Source organism: Bos javanicus, chromosome 1 (assembly GCF_032452875.1).
Source record: "Bos javanicus breed banteng chromosome 1, ARS-OSU_banteng_1.0, whole genome shotgun sequence".
Lineage (NCBI taxonomy): Eukaryota > Metazoa > Chordata > Mammalia > Artiodactyla > Bovidae > Bos > Bos javanicus.
In genome coordinates, this window is record NC_083868.1 from 21,512,402 (window position 1) to 21,529,630 (window position 17,229).

At 32.6% G+C, this 17,229-nt stretch overlaps 1 protein-coding gene across 6 annotated transcripts in view; it reads right to left on the reverse strand.

Annotated features, from left to right (window-relative positions):
- Positions 1-2,384: 2,384 nt before the first annotated feature.
- Positions 2,385-17,229, reverse strand: part of USP25 (ubiquitin specific peptidase 25) — a 159,220-nt gene continuing 144,375 nt past the window's right edge. For all 6 annotated transcript variants that reach the window (XM_061428785.1, XM_061428715.1, XM_061428651.1 and 3 more), the window contains 5 exons: positions 15,430-15,508; positions 11,859-11,938; positions 7,600-7,723; positions 3,296-3,491; positions 2,385-2,990 (listed from right to left, as the gene is read on the reverse strand). In XM_061428785.1, the coding sequence (XP_061284769.1) occupies positions 2,818-2,990; positions 3,296-3,491; positions 7,600-7,723; positions 11,859-11,938; positions 15,430-15,508 (652 nt within the window). In that variant the 3' untranslated portion in view covers positions 2,385-2,817. The remainder of the gene's footprint in view (positions 2,991-3,295; positions 3,492-7,599; positions 7,724-11,858; positions 11,939-15,429; positions 15,509-17,229) is intronic.

Here is a 17,229-nt window from a genome sequence, read left to right on the forward strand (position 1 = left end):
GGAGCAGCGTCAAACGGGAGGTTCAAGGACGGTAGTGAAGGTGTGAGAAGAACTGTGCATGGAATAAATAGGGAATCCGAAATTCTGGTGCGTGTGTCTGTGTGCATTCAACTGTGTACATCGTTCCCTCAGTCATGACTCTTACTTTTATCTGCATACAAATGTAAAATCTAAAAATAATAATTACACAAAGTAGTCCTACTCACCCTTCCCAAGTGTCCTGTGGGATTTTACTTTTGGAGGATGACAATAGGGCTCAGAGGTCGCAGTCAACAAATCTGAATCACAGACACTGAACTTCTAGAGCATTAGACACAGGAGGAGAGAATCCACCTTAGTCTTAGTAAATCTAAAGCTAAGGAAAAGGATTTTTAGTTACTTCCTTGAAAGTGTCAGTGAAAGAAATAATGAAGTTTCCAATAAACAAGGGTTCAAAAAGATGCCAGGGATTATTTAGTACTGTGGTTCTCAAACTTCAGCAGATAGCAGAATCTTCTGAAGGACTTGTTCAAACTTGTTAACTCTTCAAGCTTAACAAGTGTTAAATCAGTAGTTCTGATGTGGGGCTCAAGAATTTTCAATTCTAACATGTCCCCAGATGATGCTGAATCTGCTGGTCTGAAGACATTTTGAGAAGTAGTTATTTAGTGTAGTTAGTGCATTGTATTTTAACGAATCTGAAAAGAATTACAGGTTTTCAGGCTTACTGGTGGCTACAGTCTCCTGATACACAATCTTATAAGTTCCTCCAAGTCTTAACTTCCATTTGAATTCTACCTTAAATTTTTACAAAATGTAATTTTCGGGGAGTGGGAAAGGAGTACTGCAGTAATCAAAATGAGAGTCATTAAGTGAAAGTGAAATCTGCCATGGCCAATAGTTCTATGAGGTTTTGATTTTTAAATTACTAGCCCTAAGTTATACTTAATCCAGTACATAATGTAAGAAAACTTCACTGACCTAAACCATTAGATTAAAAGCAGATATAAAAACGAGTTGCTTCTTCAGGTCTTAAAAAAGGTCACTTTTTAAAAGAAGAACTTCAGATTCATAATTAGGAATGAATAAACTGGCTTTAACTACAGAGTAAATATAATACTTACCTGGATGTGCCTTATAAAAGAAGTAATTTCCATATGGTGTTTAGCAGATTGTGTCTCAGTAGTCAATTATACACAAACAACTTTACTGTTATGGTAGAATACCATAAAATGCTGAAGATACTTTATAATTGCTTTGATGATACACGTGAAGTTTCTAAACTTTCAACATGACTTGAAAATCGATGCAGAATACTAATTCTGCTAAGTAGAGAATTTAAAATCTAAACCAAAACACATTCTGATGGCTATAATATACAAAATTTAACTTTACAAAGAAATAGCAATTTATCATTAATACCTTAGCAGTACATTGATATCTTTATAAGGAGTATTATATAACAGCTTAATATTTTCTTATTCTTCTTCCATCCAGATCTTTTATGAGAGGCACTTATAAAAAGCACTAGTTTTAGTGACGCTGTAACAAACATACACATAGTATAATGATATATTTTACTATGCTGACAAAGTATCATTTATAAAGAAATTTTTATAAATTCAAAAATAGGTTGTTGGTAGCATGATTACCTTTAAAGCATTGGATTTCATTCACAATATTACTTCATTAATCTTAAATAGCAGTTCCACCTATAAAATGTTCTACAGTTTTTTTCCTTTTTGAAAAGGAAGTAAATAAATGCAGGGAAGATACTCATATAATTTCTAGTTCAACAGTATCAACTTCCATTTCACAGCATTGATTAGTAGAGAACATTTGCAATTAAAGTAGTATACAATTTACAAAAATAGAATGATTATATAATGCAAACACCGTCCTCCATTATGAAGAATGTGTGTGTATATGTGTGTATGTATGTGTGTGTGTGTGTATATATATATAATATATACATATTCATAGTTCTCATAAGTTTCACTATTAAATAGCCCTTATTCAAGTACTTTTTGTTTTCTGCTATCTCTTGGAATAATCACCTTGCTATATTATATGTAAATACATTAAAAAAATTAAAGGTTAATCTAAGAAAAGGTTAAAAGTTTCAGTGTCGTTGACTTAAATATCAGCTGCTCACTTCAGTTAAAACCTGATTTGAATTCAAAACAGGTTTAGGTGCCATACTAAGTTTAACAACTTAGTCAAAAATATAGATATAATATTTAAGTATCAAATACTCAGTAAATTTCTAATGTCCTAACATTACAGCAAAATTAAAAGTCTGGATTAATCTGTTAATCACCCATAAACAATCCCCAGGAAAAAATTCATTTATATAACTAAAAAAATACACTAATATATAATATACCTGCTTACAAACACATAGGTAGCCATAAATAAAACTTTATTCTTTAATTTCATTTACAAGCTACCAAATATTATGTATTGTACACAGTGCTGAACACTTAAATGGCTATAGTCACGGAGGATCCAGACTGAATGGAAAGCTGTAGATCAAGAAAAGATAAAAGCAAAGTAATACTGTAACAGAAAAGTGGCAAAAGCATGGTTTTGCCATAATAAAATCAATCGGATTGGTAATCATACATCAGTTCTGGTTAAAACAAAGTCTGAGCGCCATGCGATTCTCAGCTTTATTGTTTGCAGTCTGGCTAAAGTCTGTAGAGTCAATTTGTCTTTTGCAGTTATTAAAATAAAAGTTAAAAATTATAGCAGCAACAAGCACACCCTGTGACAGGAAGGCAAGGGCTAAGAACTAAAAAACTTTTATACAGTGTGTTCAGGGAGAGTATGTGCAGTTTATCTTCCATCAGCAGGAGTTCGACTGAGGGACAGCATGATTCGCGTAAATCGCTCACAGAGTTCGTGTGTGGAGTACGGAGGTAAGTTAGGCGGCTCATGGAAACCTTTAATCTCCGTAGAACAATCAAGCAGCTTTGGCAGAAAATCTGTCAGCTTCTCTTGGAGGTTTGCTGCAAATACAAACAATCAGATATAACTAAAAACTGACAGGGAGACAAATTATCTTCAACAAGATTTATTAATTTAGAGTAGGCAGCTGATATTTTGTTTCAAAGCATGCAAAATCATTGCCATTTAGAAGGAAGAAGTAAAGCATGAATGGCAACAGCAGTATGTACAGCTTAGTTTGTAAATAAGAAAAAAAAATCATGTGAATGTAACAATGTCACAGAATATAAAAATGATAACTAACATCTAATTCTAACAGCTTTTAATCCCAACAACTCAGGAATCCACTAGCATTGTTTCAACTTACATTCCATTTCTTGTCCAAGATAGGAACACCATCGATTTCTCATATCTTCCACAGCAAGTATGTCTTTCTCTTCCATTTCATCCACCAATAACAAGGGCAAAAATGGGACAATAAATTCATTCATGATAATCAGACCATTGTTTACTTCTCTATCCTCTCCAGATTCAAACAGTTCTGCAGCTTGCTCATTTAATTTCTTAATGCAATGAGAGAGAGAGAGAAAAAAAACAGGTTTGTTTCTTTTTTCAACTAAGTAAAAATATCTCAGAATAATGAAGGCAACATAATAAGCATGTTTGCAAACATTAATAGAACAAATGGAAATTAGAAAAAGCAACCTTAGCTTATTGAGCGAGCAAAGTTCCTTAGAAAAGGATATGCATGTTACTATAGAAATAAGAGTAAAAAAAAAAGTCAGAGAAATAGTGTTGTCATGTTTTTAAAGTTCATATTCAGTTTATTTTACTTTGATCATCACTATAGGAACCATTTTTAAATTAATTGTCCAGAGGTGAATTACCCCAACTCTAAAATATGATAAGCAATCAAAGTAATTTTAAAAGCAAAGAAATTCAGATTCTATACTAATTCTGAAAAACTCATATTTTCCATAAATGTCAACTGAACAGGGACTGTTATATTTCTTGATACAAAAATATAAAGGTAATCAATTAAATCATTTATTTCTTCAAAATATTCTTACTCAGTACATGCCATGTGCCAGAAACTGCTTTAGTTGCAGGGGTACCCAAATGATTAATAAGAAAACTCTCATGGAGCTTACAATCTGTTACAATACAGGGATCAGTAACATTTTCTCTGTAAAGGACAAGACAGGAAATAGTTTAGGCTCTGAGGGCTATATAGTCTATGTTGCAATAGTCTATGTTAATATTGTTGCACCAAGACAGTCATATGTAAATGACTGGGCAGGGCTATGTTTCAGTAAAACTTCATTTATAAAAACAAGTGGCAGGCTGGAGCAGAGGCCAAGCATGCTGACATCTAATTAAATAGAAGAAAGAAATCCATGAGATGAGAAATACAGACATGGGAGATAGAAAAAAGACACAGGGATGCTGCTGCTAAGTCGCTTCAGTCGTGTCCGACTCTGTGCGACCCCAGAGACGACAGCCCACCAGACTCCCCAGTCCCTGGGATTCTCCAGGCAAGAACACTGGAGTGGGTTGCCATTAGACTTAAAACACTTTTTTAAATTGGAGGATAATTGCTCTAACAATGTTGTGTATGTGAATCAGCTATAAGAATACATATATCCCCTCCATCAGGAGCCTCCCTCCCACCTGCCCATAAGACGTTTATGTCTGAAATCTCACGTTTACAGAATGAAAAGTATGATTTTTAAATAATCTTCATATTTTAAGAATAATTTAAATTATAAAAATCATATTATTTCTTAGGTTTATGACATTCTTGTGCAATTCATCTTGACTTTGTAGAAGCTTATGCTAAAAGTCCAATTCAGCCACTAAGTAATTATCTAACAGTTAGCAGACAACTAATTGCCTAGCTTCAGCTTCTTTATATGAAAAATGGCATACTATATAACCTTCCTCACATAGTGGCTAAGAGGATTAAACTAGATAAGCCTGTAAGTGTATAGTGTAATTTTTACAATTTGCATTCAAAGATATCATTATTCTGAATTTGATATTATGTTTACTAAATCAAAACAGATCCTAGAAACAACTTAAGCATAGTTATGTCCAAAGCCAGCCTTATTCATCCTCTTCAGAGTCCCCAAAGCCAAAGACAGAACAGAACTAGTAAGTCATGAGGCTTTAATGCCTCTATTTTCTTCTTCCCACTCATCTAATCGTTACCGATCATCTCCTTTACCATTTACATAACTTCTCTTTCATACTGTACCTCTTAGAGACTCTTCCTCTTTTCCCTATCTTTCCTAGGGTTCTTTGTTTCAATCTTTACTCCATTCCAGTCCATATTCAAGTATACTACTGCCAGAATTATTTTCTAAAAACAAAACTGATTATGCCCAATTTATTCCAACTTTACAACCAACTCATGAGAATGGTGCATAAGCTTCTACATAGTTTGACATCAACAAACACTGTTGGCTTCATCACTTCCACCTAAACTTGTTCCTCATAACTAAGCCACAATAGACTTATCTTCATTTTCTGTTGTACACTCTCCATGTCTTTTCATACGATATTCCTTTGTCTAGAATTTCTTGCCCCTTCTATACAAGGCACAAAATGCCTATTTATCCATCAGGATACAGATCAGTGTTTATCTTATTTCTTAAGCTTCTCTCCAACAATTCCAAACATACTATGTTGTGTATTTCTCACAACAATACTTATTCTGAAATATAAAAATTACTTGTATACATCTCTCACCAGATTGAATTCTCTTAGGATATAATAATGGCTCTTATCTTTGTATCCCTCAGAATCTGATACTCAGTAAATTCTCAAAAAAAGCAAAACAAAAAAAAAACTAAAAAAGGAAAAAAGAAAACACCTAAAAGGAACACTAAAATTCTCTTGAAGCTTCATTTAAATTCCTATATGAAACAATATATGCGGCTGGCTTACTAATATAAAATGATAAACACTGTTTACCATAATATAAACACTGTCTACCATTATGGTAGACAGTATTTTAGTTGTGTTTATGTTTAAAAGAGGTTTACCAAAATATTTCAATATTCCAACACTGCAAAGTTTTACATTAAGAAGTGCTTTGATTCATTCAATGCATGAATTATGAACCTGAATATAATTCAGATCTTCCTTCTTGGGCATTGATTAAAAACCTTTTGAAACTGACCATATTCAGAATGGGATTCCCTGGTGGCTCAGAGGTAAAGAATCTGCATGCCAATGCAGGAGATGCAGGTTTGATCCCTGGGTCGGGAAGATACCCTAGAGAAGGAAATGGCAACACATGCCAGTATTCTTGCCTGCAGAATTCCATAGACAGAGGAGCCTGGCGGGCTACAGTCTACAGGGTCACAAGAGAGTCAGACATGACTTAATGACTAAAGAACAACAAATTAAGAATATCATCCTTGATGGATACAAACCATCAATAATTAAAGTCTTAAAACATATTCAAATGCAATAAAATCAGCTAAGAGAAAAATAACAAAATCACAGGCTTCTACTGTTGCCATTCAAAAATTCTGAAGACATAATGCAGACTACAATTAACATATACTTCGGATTTCTTTGGAAGGAATGATGCTAAAGCTGAAACTCCAGTACTTTGGCCACCTCATGCGAAGAGTTGACTTATTGGAAAAGACTCTGATGCTGAGAGGGATTGGGGGCAGGAGGAGAAGGGGACGACAGAGGATGAGATGGCTGGATGGCATCACTGACTCGATGGACCTGAGTCTGAGTGAACTCTGGGAGTTGGTGATGGACAGGGAGGCCTGCCGTGCTGCGATTCATGGGGTCGCAAAGAGTCGGACACGACTGAGCGACTGAACTGAACTGAACGCAGTTCTACTGAAAGAAAACATTTCAGAAAACCTACTGAAAGTCTTTTTAAAGTACATGTAAACCAAGTAACCTATATTGGCTTAAAAATGATATACTCTTGCATACCTTTATGTATTTTATAGAAAAAAAAAAATGACTTAGAGGTTCACAATCTATAGTCACGTTAATAGCTAAATGAAATCCAATCATAAAAAGTATAAAGATGGAATTTGTGGTTTTACATTAAAGATAAGCAAAGTCAAGAAACATTAACAAAATATTCTAGATATCCAGAAAGTAAACTGGTGGGGAAAAAGAACTGCTGAAAATATTTAAGTTCATAACAACAATATTTAAGCACATACACAGTAAAAATACTTGAGGAAAAAATTTCAATGACCAAATGGAAAAAAACTTCATATTACAATGAATTATTTAACATTATGTACACCAAATATACTCTTTAAAAAAACAGAAAAATCTATTCTTTTTCTGGAGTAATAATAATGATAATTTATCATACCATTCAGCACCTCTTCTGCATCAAAAAAGGGAATGGTAGAATGAGAAGAAATCTAGATATAAAAATTAATTATTCTGATCTCATTTTAAGAACATTTCTTATTTATCATCTGTAAAATTTAAGATTCTTAAAGAAGAAGGGATAAAGGATTGAGTGTATTCTCCCACCTCAAGGAAGTAGACCCAGAAGACAGACATCATCACGACAATTAGGCCATCAGAATTTATAGTCATTTACATGAGTCTAAAACATTGCCCAATGTAAAACAATATGATAGAGTAAACACACACTGTGTGCCTTCAACTTACTAGTAAACATTCTCTTCTATAATGTGATATCAATTCTTCATCATGTCCTCTGTATGGGCCTCTGGACAACAGTTCTTTGTTATTCTGATAAGCACAGATAAGGAAGAGCAAGGAATCTATATAACTTAAAAAAAAGAAGTACAGCATCAGTATTTTATTTTTGTAAAAGAAGGGCAACTACAATTACAAAACATTTTTAAGTATTTACATTTTAAGTATATTTACATTTTGATTATCTAGATCAACATTAAAATAAAACATCTGATGATACATTGTATGCCTGAGTATCTCTAGAGCAACAGCTCATATGAAGCTAGTAGACAGTTGTTTTAAAACTAAAACAAAGAAAAAAAACAAAAAAAATTGAGCTAGAAAGTTAGAAAAAACTGGGAGAAAAAGGCCAAACTGATTAATTCAGAGAGTCCCTTGTCTTCTTTGCTAATTCTTTCCATTTAGATTCAAAATTAACACTGACGTGAAAGTCAACAGTCTACTTTTTTAGCAACACCATGACATTTTGTTTGAGGGACTAATCAGGTTACTTATCACAAACATCATTTGATTCATTAAATGACTATTTTTAGTCACTTTTTTTTTTTTCCCCCCTATGGGAGGGCACAGTTCCAGTCATTGAGAAAAATTAACAGAGAGTAGAATATCCAAAAGAGCTGGGTGAAGTAGAAAAGGAAAAAATGCTTCCAAATCTGGGAAATCTAGTGGAATACAAACAAACACTAACATAAAAGGCAGACAGGGTTAAGCCTTTGTTTAATATTTAATATTGCTATAACTCTAGACCTTATGAAGTTCAAACTAAGTTTTAAAAAGGGAATATGACACAAATATTTCAGTATAGTATTTGGCTCTAAAATGATTATCCCTCCTCTAACATGCTGTAGGACAAATATATACAGTTGTATATCTGTATGGGCTTCCCTGGTGGCCCAGTGGTAAAGAATCTGCCTGCAATAAGGAGACACAGGTTTGATCCCTGGGTCAGGAATATCCCCTGTAGGAGGGCATGGCAACCCACCTATTCTTGCCTGGGGAATCCCATAGACAGAGGAGCCTGGTGGGCTACAGTTCACGGTGTCACAAATGAGTCGGACTTTACTTAGTGACTAAAACAACAATAGTATATTTATATAACTGAAATATGAAAAATGTTTTAAGATGATACCGCCTATGAGCCAATTTTTCTACTCATAGCATATCTTACAAATTCTGAAAAATGCAACATCCTAAGAAGTGAAATGCTGTACAGAAACAATATTTTATAACTCTTTAAGTAATACTGCCCATCATTGTTACTGTTTGTTAATTTCAGGTGCTCAGACACAAACAAGTCAATGATACAGTCCAAACGTTAAATGCAGAATTATGGGGAAATAAACATGCTCATTCATGACAAATCAAATTACACATCTGAAACTACTTCATTAAACATATGTTCTTTTAAATATTTTTTGAAAACAGCTTTTCCCAGGGATTTGTTTTTGCTTAAATTTAGGGTATGAAATCTTATTTTGAAATAATATGGGTACAGTCTCAGCTAAAGCTTTTTTTGTTTAGAGAGTGACAATTGTATTAAACGCTGTCTTGTGCCACTAAGTTGAATTAGTCTGCTCGCACATCTACCTTTCCTTTTACAGCCATTAAGTTCCCAGCTGAAAGGTTTCCCTGGAATGGCATCCATATCTGGCATTCTAGACCTGAGTCATCTCTCTGAGAATAGCTCTGAAACCATGAACTTATTCCAATTTTCTAGTGAAGTACACAGAATGTTCCACATTTTATCAGCCTTTAAAGTGCTTTCATTTCAAGTAAATTAGAATAAAATTCAGCAGTCCAGTTACCAAAATCTTATTTAAGATAAAATAAGACTATGTAGCCTGGTAGATTCTCTTTAATTTTCATTTTTACTCCTGTAAAATTATGGTTCCTAAAAACATGATTTCATTTCACTACTCATAACAATAGCCCATTAATAAATATTCAATTTATGGCTTTCAAGTGCTATGTTTTAATTAAAAAAAAAAGGTTTGACAGAGCATTTTGCCAGCATCTTATATACTGCTAGTTATGGTAACCGCTACATTTGTGGTATAATTAACATTTCTTTTTACAAAATTTGATAAATATTATTTGCCACAACCACTAATTTCCTAATGTTCCTTGATATTTCCAATTTAATAATAAAAATTTGCCATAAGAATATTCATTTTACCAATAAGAATATATTTAAGATTAAGTAAATTATGAAATTTAAACACAATTTATTTAAGTCCTTTAACAAATGCTAGCTCAGAAAAGCTAATGCAGAAGTGATGCAGAGAGCAAGGGAAAAAGTTTCATCTTTTTAGTTCTTACTGAGATAACGAATACACTTTGTCCTTTTCTTATTTCATTAAATAATATAAGAACACAGAGGCCTTTATTTCAATTTTTCTCTCCCTAGTCAGCTGTGTGACCTTGGCAAAGTTATTGTATCACTTTGGAGCCTAGTTTATCTGTTAAATGGAAAAGCCTTTTACACATGCTATTCTATTGTAAGGGTATATTAATATTTTTCTTAGAAACCTTAATCTCTAAAATCCTAAAGCAAATTAGAATATTCCTATTAAAGAAATAAAATGTTGGCCAAAATATGATTTTATAAAAGAGAGCTATTGATCAAAATATTTTCTACTTCAGCTGATAATATAATAAGATAATTCAGTGAATTATCTTAGAAGTACACAATCACTAGGACTTTAGTAATTTGTCTCCAAGTATTAACATCACTTTCTACTTTGCTACTTTTGTGTGTTAACTTTTAAGATTTCGATGGCATTGTGCTTGGTCCAATGAACAGAGGGGCACTGTTCAATCAAACTTCCTGCAGTAATGGAAGTGGTGTGTCTGTGCTGGCCAAAACAGCAGCCATTAGTCACATGTGACTACCGGGCATCTGAAACGTGGCTAGTATGACTGAGAAACTGAAAAGTTTTAAAAATTTTAATTAAATTAAATTGTTCTACATGGCTCGTTAGCCACCATCTTGTACAGCATAGTTCTAGAAGTAATACTCCATGCTGGCATTTAAAAAAATAGCATTAGTACTTCTAGTGGAGGTAAAATACACAATAAAAAAGAAAAAAAAAAGAAATCAATATCCTTTTTACTTGGTGGCAATATTACAGTGCATTTGAAACATGGCACTTAAAAAATCCTTAGTCAAGTAAATTAATGTTGAAGGATATGAATTAAATACATGGATAATAAATAAATGCAATATGTTAATAATCTATAGTGCTCAATAAATCAATATGAAGCCTTTCTTCTCAGTAACAATAACAATTTGATAAGTAGAAATTCCTTTAAAATCACCTGTAATTTGTATGGGAAGCAATCTAAAATATTTACAATTGCAATATTTAGAAGACAAGAGATCAGTTTTCTAAAGATATATTTTTTACAGTACCTGGAATTTCAGAAAAAGAGACACATTAGAAACATTTGCTAATTTGCAATCAAGACTAAACTCAGAGAGAACAGGAAGAAGGTTAGTGACAGGAAGGTGGATGTGAATACAAAGAATTCCATTTGCTGGCTACCAGCTGCTTTGAAAGTGAACATGAAAATTGTTCAGTCACGTCTGACTCTTTGCGACCCCAAGGACTGTAGTCTATGGAATTCTCCAGGCCAGAATACTGGAGTGGGTAGCCTTCTCCTTCTCCAGGGGATCTTCCCAACCCAGGGATCGAACCCAGGTCTTCTGCAGTGCAGGCGGATTCTTTACCATCTGAGCTGCAAGGGAAGCCCAAGAATACTGGAGTGAGTAGCCTATCCCTTCTCCAGAGGATCTTCCTGACCTAGGAACTGAACCAGGGTCTCCTGCATTGCAGGCAGATTCTTTACCAAAGGAGCCACAAGGGAGGCCCAGGGAAGGAACCAGCTGCTTTGGCCCCTAGCAAATCTAGGCTTCGATCTAATCCTATTTCATTCTAAACTTCAACAGTAGTGTCTGAGAGCTGATAAAATCAATGACAATAATGCTAACTTTACAAATTTAATTTCAAATGGAAAATATATTGTATATGGGGTATATAGGAATTCTTTGTATTAACTTTGCAATTTGCAATTATAAATTTAAGACAGTTGTAAAATGAAGTTTATTGAAAATATATATTGTGAATAAAATCTTTTCAAGAGATGAGACCACATCTGAATAGAATACAAGAATTAAGCTTTTATCATGTGTGTCCATTTTGCCTTACCTTTCTCTTTGAAAATTTTCTAGCCCAATAATGAGATACATGGTTGTTTCCCTGAATTTTCTATAATCCTGATGCCACTCCTGTAGGTGAAAGAACATTAAAAGTATATAGATATTAAAACTACAATGAAAACTACTTACAAATACATTTTATGATAACTACTTGAACTAACAGAAGCAAAGAGTTCAAAATTGAAGATAAACTAGATCTAAATCGACTTTAATTTCTTACATACAAACCTGTCAGTGTAAAGATAAAGGTAAAAATTGTAGACACTGATGAGAGAAATTAAACAATCTCACTAGAAGATAGCAGAACTAAAAGGCAAGATAATCAATAGGTAGGCCATTTGTCTCTCAAAAATTCTTCAGTGTAAAAGTTTATTAAGATATTATCAGAGAATATTTGGGGTGCATATATCTTTTTGAATTTCTGTTTTCAATTTTTTCCAGACATATACTCAGGAGAGAATTGCTGGATTATGTTCATTTTTTTGAGGAACCTCCATCGTGTTACCCATGGGGAGAGGAAAAGGAGGAGGAGCACAGTACAAGTACAGAATTAGAAAATGTAAAGTATGTATAAAATAGATAAGCAACAAGGACATATTGTACAGCACAGGGAATTATAGCTATTTTCTTGTAATACCTTTTAATAAAGTATTATCTGTAAACGTACTGAACGACTATGCTGTACACCTGAAACTAACATAATGTAAAGCAGCAACACTACATTTTAAAAAATATTATTACAGACCTACATCACATTGAATGTAGAAGGTAAATGAAGCTAACTAATAGGCATCAAAGCTTGAAGACTGTTATCTGAAACAGAGTTTTAAGGAAATGAAAGAAAAATAAGAAATATTGTAATAAATTTAACCTTTTAATTTTGCAAAATTTGTGATAAATTTTAAATGTGGTTGCTAAGTAGTCTTTTCAACTGAGATATGGTAAAAAAGACAGAAGCATTTCACAGCCCCTCTCCAAAACACCCACAATTATTGAGCATGTCATATAACAAAATGATTCAGAACTCACAATCTACAATTCTAGAAAACAATTTTTTTAAACAAATTAAGATTTTTTTACTTAATAAAAATTGATTCAAGGAAAATCATAACTAAAATTCAAAATATGATTAACCTAAAAGAGATAGTGATGATAAAAATGTGAAAGCTTTTATACACGTTATTGTAAATAAATGAAAGTAAGGTACATAAAGGCCAGTTACTAGCCAATTATTGATATATTCTCCTTGAATATAAATAATTTTAATGTAAAAAGACAAAATTTTCATACTATTGAAAGTGACAGTGTTGGTCACTCGGTCCTATCTGACTCTTTGCAACCCCATGGACTGTAACCCACCAGTCTTCTCTGTCCATGGAATTCTCCTGGCAAGTATACTGGAGTGGGTTGCCATTCCCTTCTCCAGGGGATCTTCCTGACTTGGGGATCAAATATGGATCTTCTGCACTGCAGGCAGATTTCTTTACCAACTGAGCCACCCGGGATAGAAGACATTAATAACAAATAAAGGTAAAATTTATCTTTAAGCATAAAGTTAGCTTTTCTGGGGGAAGTATTCAAATTGCCATTCTGTTATCATTAGATTCACCTTAGAAGTTTTCAGTAGGTAACTTCTTCTTTAAAGGGTTAGACAATAAATACTTTAGGCTTCGCAGGCCATGCAGTCTCTGTTGTAGTTACTCAACTCTGTGGTTGTAGTGTGAAAGTGCTTATATTCAATATCTAAACAAATGGCTTGTGTTCCAATAAAACTTTATTTATGAAAGCAAGTGATGAGCTGGATTTGGTTTGCAGGCAAAGGACTACTGATGGGTGACTCAGAGCAAGACAAAGAAATATGAGATATACAAAATCCAAAAACATGTCATGTAAATACCTGTAAGATTTAGTGGCTCTGCAATTAGAAAAAACATGAGAAATTTTCAGAATAAAAATATACAGAATCCAATCTGATGAAGCAAACTGGTGGAGGGACTGCAGAAGCAAATAATTAAAATCAAGTCCATGTAACTTGAATCTTGGAGACAAGGGCAGAATTAGCAACCAATCTGCCTGTATCTCTGACATGTATTGTGTGTCCATTTTTTTTGTGGCTATGTTCCCAGATTTTCTATTTTGCCTTATAATTCAAATTTATCCATTCTTATAATATTATTATTATAAAGTATAAAAGTTAAGATAGCTTATATTGATTTCAAGTGAAAATAACCTTCCTACCTTGTTCTACAAAAATGCGGAGTCCAGAATGTTTGCATTTCCATAAAATTTTTGAATCACTTATTAAGCTCCATAAAACAACTTGCTAGAAGTTTGTTAGAAACCGAACAGTTTCAATAAACCATTCTGTGGAAAACTGACATCTTTACAACACCAAATTTTCCAAACTCAATACATAAATCCATTTACTTAGGTCTTCTTTATGACATCTCCTAAAATTATGCACATCTTTTATTAAATCTGCTTTCAGGTACACCATCATTTTGGATATTATCTAAAATGGTGTCATTTTAAAGAATTTCTATCTGAATATTTGCTACTGGTATAAAGAAATAAAACTGATATTTGACATAGATTTGTATTTTACAAAGCTCTCTTATTATCTTTATTTATCTCCAATAAATTTATCTGTAGCTTTTTCTTTTCTATATATAAAACATCTGCAAATAACAAGCTTTGTTTCTTCTTTTGCAATCTCTTACTTTTTGCTTTATTTTTATTGTCTTACTGTACTGCTTAAACTTCCAGTACAGTGTTGAATAGAACTGCCATACATCCCTGTCTTTTTCTTGATCATAAAAGGAAAGTTTTCAATGTTCAGATTTCAATATAATTTTTATGGTAATTCTGTTAGTTGTTTTTCATGACACTCTTCAGTAGACCAAAATAGTTACCTTGTATTCCAGGTTAGTTAAGAGTTTTGATCAAAAATGAATGTTTTTCTGTATCCTTCCTTTTATCTGTTAAATGTAGTGAATTATACTAATTGTTTAAGGGAATATAAAGTAATCAGGTTTGCAAACGCCACCAATCACTAATTAAAGGCACTCATGAATGCAAATTAAAATTTATTCATGTAAAAATTTTTGGAAAAACAATGTAGAAAGTTAAACTTAAAAATTTGACAAAATACTAGGTGTTTGAATTGGTAACTTAATTTTAAAGCCAAAGTTAACACAAAGAGAATTTTGTGCACAAAAAGTAGCACAAGCACAATACAAATGCTCACGTGAGTGCTCTCCCTCATACAACACTGTCCAATAATGACAAATACATAAGGCATACAATGACTGAAACAAATTTTTAACTTCCCCTCAAAATATATATATGAAGCAAAGAAAACATATAGCATGGCTTCACTGTAAAACAGCATTTAAGAATGTAGGTTCTGCTAACCAAGTTGTGACATGAAGCTATGATAACCTCAGGCAGGTTACTTCACCCCTTCATGATGAATTTTTTCACGTGATTATTAGCTATACTGAAATGAAAGATTACTGAACTAAAGAATTCCTCAATCAACCTCCCAAAAGGCACATTACCTCATACTCCTCCATGTTTACTTCTTCAGGTTTTATCATTTCAATTTTGGCTTGAGCAACTTTCATTATGTTGTGACACCTTCAAATAAAAGAAAAAATATTTCTAAATCAAAAGCAAAATCCATAAAAACTTAAAAAAATATTTTTGTTTTATGCAAAATTAAACTACCCAACACATATGAAAATGAAATCCACTATCACTGTGCAGTATTTTTGAGGAAACAAATTTCAAATAACTTAAGTGAAAAATCTGTTGTTTTGGACAATACTGGATATTTACCAAGTATATAAAGATGACAGAAGCAATCATTCTAATTCATCATGTTATATTTACATATGAATTTAAAATTATGTTCTATTAAACATGAAAAAAGAAAGTTTTTAAAAAATTGATAATGCATCTCTATTACACAAGCTCTAGAGACATGAAATCTCACTTCCCCCCATAATATTATTCATAAATAGTATAAAGATATCCAAAATGTGCCTATCCTTTCAGATAGGAATGGCAATATTTCAACAGATTTTATGATCAGAACCACTGCTAAAGAAATCTCCCCAAAGTGTATTTATAGTTATCACATACAGTTTACTCCATATTTAGAGCACAAGAGAAATTAGATTTCTCAAAACAAACTATTTTTACTTGCCAGGGCTACTAACTGCAGAAGATTGAAAAGTCAATGTGAGTACTTCATAAGTATCTTCCCAAAATTCAACAGCATATACTCATTGGAACACAGTACACTAACAGCCCAGATAAAAGAGGGTCAAAATTTCTGAGTTCTTCAGTTATATTTAACAAAATAAGTGATGTCAACATTATTACTAATAAAAAGTCATAGCCAATACTTACTGAGTATTTACCAGATAATGCTCAAAACCATTTACTTGCATTGAAACCTTAATCCTAAATTTCACAGCAGACACATGATGAGGCAGAAATTAATCCTAGATGCTTTGTTTTCTGTCACATTCTTCTCTACTACACATACTTTGAATTCAGTATTTTTGAGACATTCATGAAAGGATAATCATTTACTTCAGAATTAAAATGTGTTTACCATGAACTCCAAGATAGCATAAATGTTTCTACATTTTAAAACTCTTCAATACTTTGGGTGTTAACCTGAGGGCTGAATTTTTCTTTTTTTTTAAATAGTATTTATTCTAACTAGATTAAATTTTAATTTTTAACTAGATTAAATTAAAATTTAATTTTAATTTTATAGGAACTTCTAAGAAAAAACTTTTTGGTAAACCAAAATCATTTAACCATTCTAAGCCGTCTTTTTAAGTCAGAAGATGTTTAATTACTTTGTGTATATTGATTAATTACTTTCCCCAATTGTTCTCAAACAAGGATGATTTTGCTCCCAGTGGGGATATTTGGCAGTATCTGGAGACATTTTGGGTTGTTACCACTTGAGGGGTACTACTAGCACTTAATGGGTGGAGGCCAGGAACATTACTAAATATCTCACAAATTAAAGGATAGCCCCTGCCTCCAAAACAAAAAAATTATCTGGCCCAAAATATCCATAGTGCAGAGGTTCAGAAATTCTTTATTTCTCTGAAATTTTTAGTCCCCAAAGGCCAGTGAAAATTATATTATGCTCTTCTGTGTATCTTTCTATTGCTTATCTCAGTACCTTGTTTCACAATTAAAATGTAATAAAATGATCTAAATTATTTTGGGGTTAAACTTTTAAAAGTCATTATTATAAATAACAAATAAATTACAAAGCAACTGAATTAAGTGAAGTCAAGTTTTGTGCTGCACTTATTGAATATGTCTAT